The sequence below is a fragment of the Neomonachus schauinslandi genome, chromosome 11, assembly GCF_002201575.2.
Source record: "Neomonachus schauinslandi chromosome 11, ASM220157v2, whole genome shotgun sequence".
NCBI lineage: Eukaryota > Metazoa > Chordata > Mammalia > Carnivora > Phocidae > Neomonachus > Neomonachus schauinslandi.
Genome location: NC_058413.1, coordinates 106,048,744 through 106,056,934, shown reverse-complemented (window position 1 = coordinate 106,056,934; position 8,191 = coordinate 106,048,744). Strand labels below are relative to the sequence as shown.

At 44.7% G+C, this 8,191-nt stretch overlaps 1 protein-coding gene across 1 annotated transcript in view; it reads right to left on the bottom strand.

The window, feature by feature from the left end:
• The window catches only part of ALKBH8 (alkB homolog 8, tRNA methyltransferase), a 58,352-nt gene that overhangs the window by 1,316 nt on the left and 48,845 nt on the right, over positions 1-8,191 (bottom strand). The window contains exons 10-11 of the mRNA XM_044919462.1: positions 6,875-7,131; positions 712-861 (exon numbers count right to left, since the gene is read on the bottom strand). Coding sequence (XP_044775397.1) covers positions 712-861; positions 6,875-7,131 — 407 coding nt within the window. The remainder of the gene's footprint in view (positions 1-711; positions 862-6,874; positions 7,132-8,191) is intronic.

Below are 8,191 nucleotides of genomic sequence, written 5' to 3'. Positions count from 1 at the left end.
GGGGGGGGGGAGGATTTTGTTCTGTGATTAAGGGGGAAAACAGTTTAAAACACAGGGAAAAGGACATTTTTATTTGTGCTAATAAAACAGAGGCACAGAGGGTTCTTGGACTTGACTTCGTTTCGCATTCACGCAAGGTCGTCAGGTGTAGGAGACTCCGAGCGCTGTCAGCACAGGGTGACCTGTAAAATCACTGCCTACGTTAGGGGACAGACCAGTGACACACAGGAAAAATAAGCCGTTTTTTCTTATAAGAAAAACACAGAACATTAAATTGACTTATTTTGAAATCAGGACCATCTAAGACGAAATAAAAGCATGAGTGACAGACTCCTACCAGCGAGTTTGGAAAAAAGGAGAAAAGCGCGATGGGAAGGAAGATGCGCAAAGGTCAGGGAGGCGAGGGAGGGCTGAGAGCGCGCGGCGGCCCAGGGCCGGCGAGCTCCCCGGGGTCCGCGGCAGCTCAAACCCGAGAGCCTGGCTTCGGGAAGCCGGTCGGGGATGGGGCGCACTCGGGCCGGCCGGGCAGAACCGCGCGGCCCCGAAAGCAGCGTGCGGCCCCGCGAGCGCCAGCGCCGCGCACGCCTGGTCACCGCCGGCAATCGGCAGGGCCCGGGCGGGGGGCGGGGAGGGAGGGAAAGCCACGCGCGCGTCCGCCCCGGGCGCTCCCCGCTCCGAGCTCCCGGTCCCTGCGGAGAGGGCGGCACTCACGGCCGTGGCGAGATGGTGGGTCACAGCAACGGAGATGCAGGCGTCCCACGAGCCGCCGCGCAAGGGCACGGCCAGCGCGTCACCGACCAGCGCCTCCAAGCGCCGCTCTCGACAGATGCCCACGAGGGCCTGGCTGCGATCACAACCAACCTGCAACAGAGGAAAGGCTCGTTCAAACGTCCCGAGAATGAAGAGCCACGGGGTACTGGCGCCCACGCGTGACTCGACGGAGCTCCGTTCACTGTGGACGGCGGGAGGCCGGGCCGGCGCCCAGTCCATCGGGCGTCACACTGAACCCAAACCAGCGGGGACACAGGATTAAAGACGACACGCGGTAAGTGGGAAGTCCGAACGGGCATCTACACATCACCGACCGGAATCTACATCTTTTTATAACATCACACATATAAAAATGGACATTATCCCATAAACACAGACATTTAGTCTTTTGTGGAGGGCTCCAGGTGTCACTCAACACGACAAACTATACTGTGATGGCCCAGAGGGCAGGAGGACGGCTGGGGGCTTTGCCTGCTGCTTCTTACTTTTCAGTACATATTACTGTACAGTCAGAAAATAAAATCCCCAAACTATAAAAAACCAAAACGATTTCATTTTTTTAAAGCTTCTGAGTCTTGTTCTGCTAAATATAACCTAACCTACACACACATATATATATATATCTCTCTCAAAAATAAAGTGCGGAATTCAACATTTGCAAAATGCTATTTAATTAAACCTTTTAGTGTAAGCCAACCACCCGAAGGGAACGGCAGCATGCCCTGGTCTCCCCAGGCAGGGAGTGTTATTAAGTTCTACGGGAGGTGTTTGGGAGCCAGGACTGCCTGTCTCCTCTCAAGCTCTGTTATTTTTGTACACAGTTCTGCTGTTTAGTCCTAAGAGTACATGCGTGTGCATGTGTGTGTGCATGTGTGTGTGTGGAGGACAATGTGCACAGGTAAACTGAGGGAGCACTGGGAGGGGGGAGGGGCATAAGAAATGTTAAATCACTAATTAATAATCATCCCCAGATAGTTCTTCCTAACTCACTCTCTACAGTAGGGAAAAAGAAACGTGAAAGTAGATTTCAGCAGATCGAAGCCGCCACCTCAAGCTTGTATTTACTCATTTGAATTTTAGATGCAGTGAGCACTGATTATTAGGGTTGCCTCAGTCTATCTGAGAATAAAGAATAGGAGTCCTCATGTCAAAACAAGTCTTACTAAGTTAAATCTTACTGCTATGCTAGGCATACTTAATACGAATTTGCTCAATTTCTAATTGGTATTAAACAGCTTCTTTCTCTATCCTAGAGCTGCATTAATTTTTGAGGTATAATAAAAGGCACCGAGCTAGAGGTGAGGTATGGCAATGTCCCTTTGATATATTTTACGATAAGGAAGTACAAAGGGCCCGTTAATAACACAGTGGCACAATTCCCAACTGACTGCTGTCTTTACCTACATAGGATACATAACTGGCTTATTACTTTTATTTCTTTTCCTCCGTATTCTGTGCCGCCGAGCCAGCAGTCACAATACCAAGCTGACAATACCACTCAAATAATACGCATATTACATTGAGGGGCTTGCCACCTTTTTTTACAATAAAATTCAGTTCATGGAGTCAGAAGTCTCAAGTCTGTCCAATTCTGACAGACTGCTACAAATCTTGCTAATCCAACTTTACTACAAAACAAATACCAGGAGAGAGAGCTCAACCAAGAAGGAAAGTTATTACCTGAAAACCACAGATAAGGCAGAACAAGGAGAAGAGCAGCCAAACCAAACCGGAGATGTCCTTCCTCCAGCTGCCCATCAGTACGGAGGGCGGTCTGACCCACAGAGCAGCAGGTCTAGGGTAGACAGGATTCGCGCCTGGCTCATGACCTTCATCCTGCACTGATTCTGCCCAAGTCTTATATACACTCTCATCCAATCATCACTAATTTTCTCTCTTCCCTTTCTATTCTTAAATTTCCTTAAGTCTCTGTACCAAGGACAGTACCCAGGATTTGAAAGTCTCCCTAATCACGATGCATAATGTCAACAGTGTGACAGAAAGTGGCTTATTTATAAATACAATGTATAAACACATTTATTAAAGGACTCACGTAAGGCTACGTAATTCTGTGTGCCCGACGGAAGTCAGTGACATTCTGAAAACACACACTGGTTGGGCTTGAAATGTATACTTACACTCCTTTATAATTTTTTAAAATCTTCAACAAAACATTAAACACGCAATTCTGGGAAGACTGGTAAAAAATGAAAAACATTCGACCTAGTAGTCAAAGGTGCAAACTACAAAACTAGGTTTCATTTTTCTCCCAGTGAAGTATCGAAAATATATATATTTTTTAAGATTTTATTTATTTGACAGAGAGAGACACACAGCGAGAGAGGGAACACAAGCAGGGAGTGGGAGAGAGAGAAGCAGGCTCTCCGCCGAGCAGGGAGCCCGATGTGGGACTCGATCCCAGGACCCTGGGATCATGACCTGAGCCGAAGGCAGATGCTTAACGACTGAGCCACCCAGGTGCCCCATCAAAAATATTTTAAAATCAAAATACGCCACGGGGATGGCAGCAATAAAACCAGCTCTCCGAAGCACTAGGACAGTGCAAATGGACTCCACTGGTTTTCAAAAGCCATCTGGTGCACCACTTTTTAAGAAGGATAAAAATGTTCACAACTTTTTTTTTTAAAGTAGTCTCCATGTCCAGCGAGGAGTCTAATGCGGGGCCTGAACTCATGACCCTGAGATCAAGAGTCAGATGCTCAACCAAATAAGCCACCCAGGAGCCCCAAAAATGTGCATAACTTTTGACCCAATAATTGCTCTTCTAAAAATTCATCCTAAAAAAAAATTATCCAAAATATGAAAAAAGCTAAATGAGCTAAAAAAAAAAAAAACACCCTGCCTTTTACTGGCGCAGCCACCAGATATGACCGCAGATTCTCTGTATTAATGACCTCAACCCTGAACACACACCCTGAGTTAGCTACTGTTAACTACACTGCAAATGAGGAAGACTTATCTCACCACAGGTAAGTCATCTGCCCCAAGTTAAAATAGTTAAGTGGTGGGGGCGCCTGGGTGGCTCAGTTGGTTGAGCGACTGCCTTCAGCTCAGGTCATGATCCTGGAGTCCCGGGATCGAGTCCCGCATCGGGCTTCCTGCTCGGCAGGGAGTCTGCTTTGTCCTCTGACCCTATCCCCTCTCAGGTGTTCTCTCTCTCTCATTCTCTCTCTCTCAAATAAATAAATAAAATCTTTAAAAATAAAATAAAAAATAAAATAAAAAAAAATAGTTAAGTGGTGGAGCAGAGATTTAAACCTGGGCTTTTCTCGCTCTAAACCCCACGTTCTTCCTTCCTGTCAGACTGTTTCTCAGGGGAGATGCTCGTTACTGTGTTATTTATAGTAACTCCACACTGAACATAAGGAACCATCAAGAGTGTTATTAAGTCCAGGAACTGACATATTTCCATCAACATAGAAATATGAAGTGAGAGGGGCCTGGGTGGCTCAGTTGGTTAAACGACTGCCTTCGGCTCGGGTCATGATCCTGGAGTCCCGGGATCGAGTCCCGCATCGGGCTCCCTGCTCAGCGGGGGGTCTGCTTCTCCCTCTGACCCTCTTCCCTCTCGTGCTCTCTGTCTCTCATTCTCTCTCTCTCAAATAAATAAGTAAAATCTTTAAAAAAAAAAAAAGAAATATGAAGTGATACGAATGAGTCATCAAGGTGTACGTGTATTCGGGACGATACAAACATTACAGGAAAAACATGGGAAGGACATCTCCCATGAGAAACTGCTTTCTTAGGGTGTTAAGATTACAGGCAAACACCTTTCCTTTTGTCCATTTTCTGAATTGCAGCTGTATTATTATTACTTAAAAAACACCACATTTTTGGGCTCCTGGGTGGCTCAGATGGTTAAGCGTCTGCCTTTGGCTCAGGTCATGATTTCAGGGTCCTGGGATCGAGCCCCGCATCGAGCTCCCTGCTCCTTGGGAGCCTGCTTCTCCCTCTGCCTCTCTCTCTCTGTCTCTCATGAATAAATAAATAAAATCTTAAAAAAACAAAAAACAAAAAAAACACCACATTTTTTAAGCTACTAAGGAAACAAGCACTATGGGGAGATGAGACTGGCAATAAGGGGTTCAGAGCGTGGGGGAAAGGGCGAAGCCCGTCGACTACATTGAAAACAGCAACTCAAGTCCCGAGCTGAACTAGTTGGACAACCTAGGAAAGCCACTTAACTTCTGTTTTCCTCGTCATAAAAATGCCTACTTCTCAGGGATGAGATGAGAACCAAATAATTGATGTGTATAAACACTTCACTCCACTAATGTTACTGTGACTGCACGGAACAAAGGCTGGATACAACCTCTCATCCTGGTAGTATTTCAAAAATACATTTTGTTAAGGAAGCATGTAATAATAATATAAACTTGTTTTTTAATTCTAAGACAATCCTACATGCAAATACCTAGAATGAATGTCCCAGGTCACATTCCCTCATGAATATCAAAAAATGCACGTTATTTTCAGGCTCAAAGACAGCTGCCGAAAATACACTCAAACATACAGGTTGTAGCTTCGGCAGCTTCCTTCGATCATACGTGACTCCATTTCTGGTATAATGACAACCCTAACTCCAGCCAGACAAGGCGTCTTCATTCCTGCATTGAACCAACACCTACTGAGCCTTCCCGGGAGGTCAGACTGCGAATCACAAACTGCCAACCATAAAATGAATATAAATAGTGGAAAGTGACTATACTTGTGATTTTCTCATTCTTCTAAATGTATTCCGTCTTGAACAGATTCAGATCTTTGGGCTCAGTTTACCAGGAAATCATGTTTCTCAATTTTAACAGGATAACGCAGTCAGTAGGACTACGTCAGTGTGGTTGACCTCCACCTCGCTTCGCTGTCACGAGTGCTGCCTGACTCCGTAAAGCTGGGGGTTAGCATCAGGAAGGTGCAAGAGCAGAGCTCATGGAGAGACGTTTTGGCCAATACCTTAAGACTAAAATATCAGCAGATATCACTTTGATTTTAAGTGGCACATCAAAACCTACTTCTTCCACATGAACAAACCTAACTCATTAGACCTTATTCTTGATAAACTAAAATTTAATTGTAAACATAATGACAATACATGGATACTAATATCTTATCTTGATGAAAAGCTATGCTTTTATCTGTCTCTTAATGCATGAACCCTGCAGCGTAACTCACTTTCCTCAGGCAGGTGCGTACTATCAAGGAGGAGGTAAAGATACAGATGACGCGCCACGTGACGTCCTCCAGGAGCCCGTGAGTGTGGACTGCTCCCGTTGTCCCCACCTCCCTCCTTACTCTAGTCCTCCTGCCCCTAATCTTGAGAAAGGGAAGTTTCAGTCCTCCCAAGAGCAGCGTTGATATGGGTATTTACAATAATGCACCAGTGTAGGGAGAATGTTCTCCTTCCCAGCACGGCCGGAAAAAAAGTGAACCGCAGGAAAGGAAATCATAGCAACTGGAAACAAATTAGGCACGATAAAGAAGTGGGTTCAGATCCTGGGCCTCAAGCTGTAACCTCGGTCACTTGGTTTAAGCTACTTCAGCCCTAGTTTCCTCAACAGTAAGACACCAATAAATAGTAACTTTTATTTTTTCCTACTGTGAATGAAAGAACACTATATTTGGCATCAGAGGCATGGGTTCAAGTTTCAGTTATGTCCCCTAATTATATGACATCAGGGAAGTAATACAGTCTGTGAGTCTCGGTTGCTTCATTTATAAGAGACACATGAAAATATCAGCTTTAACTTTCTCATACTTAGGAGGATCTAAGCAAAGAAAGTGGCTTCTCTAGACATCCTTTCTGACCTGTAAAGAGTTTAATAAATATAAGACAGTTTTACTGATAAAATAAGCACAATCTAACGGGAAGGGGGAAAAAAACCACACACATACACTACAAATAATGGCATGCATGCCCACAAATTCTCAGGGGAATAAAAAAGAATAGGAGTGATCATTAATTTTCCATCTGTTGGTTATAACTTTTATAATGACCTTTTAAAAAACAGCATTATACCATAAGGCAGAAGGTGACAATAACCTAACAAATAAAGCCAAAAGAGAGCCAGAAGCAACAATGACTTGCCATATATAACTCCTTATTGATGCCAAGATACTTTCCGTTTCCACAGCCAACATCAGCCACTAATGAACCACTTGGCAAAGCTTTCAAGAAGTCCACGACGCGCGGCCACGGGGTGTGTCTCGTGCTGCTGAAGTGCTCAGCAATCTCTTCATAGACTCGATGGACGTATTCTCGCTCCAGCTGTAAGGCTTCTCTAGCGCTCTCTGGAAATGATGGGAGGGTCTCCTTCATCTGGCTGTCACAGACCAAAGGGTAACCTAATGAAAAATAGGGCAATATAAACCGTTCATTTTTATCCAAGTGATTCATAATGTATGTTTTCTTAAAAAAACAAGCAAATCAATGCAAATTTGGTGGCTAGAGATAAGCAGGCTCTGATTTATCAGTTTAAAAATAGCTCTTACCTAACAAGTCCAATTACATGTGTGAGGGGTCTAAATGAAAAAAGGGAAAAATCCATCTGCAACAAGACATGAACTGCAATTCTGCAAGCCTGATAATGTAGATGCCTAGTTCATCCTGGGATTAAGGTCCTTTTATTTCAGAAAGCATCTTGATGGGCCTGGCCTAACCAGAAGAAATTTAGCTGAATTAACAGGAGTTAGGGTTTTTCTCCTGGTGAGCAAAGGAAACAGGAGTTCTGGGGCCCTAGCACTCTTGGAAAAACAACAAGACCTAAGAGAAAGTGTCATTTGGTTATGATCACAAGCATTTAATGAACACTATTTGAAGGAGTTTATACAGATGGTCTCAATTCTCACAATAACACCTTGAGATGGTACTACTGCGTCCATTTTACAGATGAGGACATGAAGCACAGAATGCTAAGTAACGATCCTGAAGTGACAAAGATGGTAAGTCACAGAGCCAGGACTTGCACCCAGCCAGTGGGGACTCGAGAGCCCATAATCTCAGTGACTACAGGCATTGCCTCCTTCAACAGAATCAGCACACCCTAAGGAGAACACCATCAAGTCAAGGAGATGACCAAGGAAGTTGAGGATACACTGTTATCCTAATTAACATCCTAATTAAATGAATTCTGAAGTTGTTCCCTGTTTCCTGCAATCATGTCTAACACTCATTTTAAATCCTTGCCTGTTCTCTGCTATGCTATAATTTCCCTTTATCTCCGGCCGAAGTCTAGGAGACGCATCTTTTTACTGCAGGAAATACAGGAGGAAGGAGCGGTATTCCAGAGAAGCCACAGCGAGGAGAGAGGCAATAATGAGAAATCATGTGGCAGCTCAGAAGTGGGCGGCAGCGTTCACGGCTTTGGGAATTCTCCCTAACTCTCATCAGAGCGTGCCGGGGTGG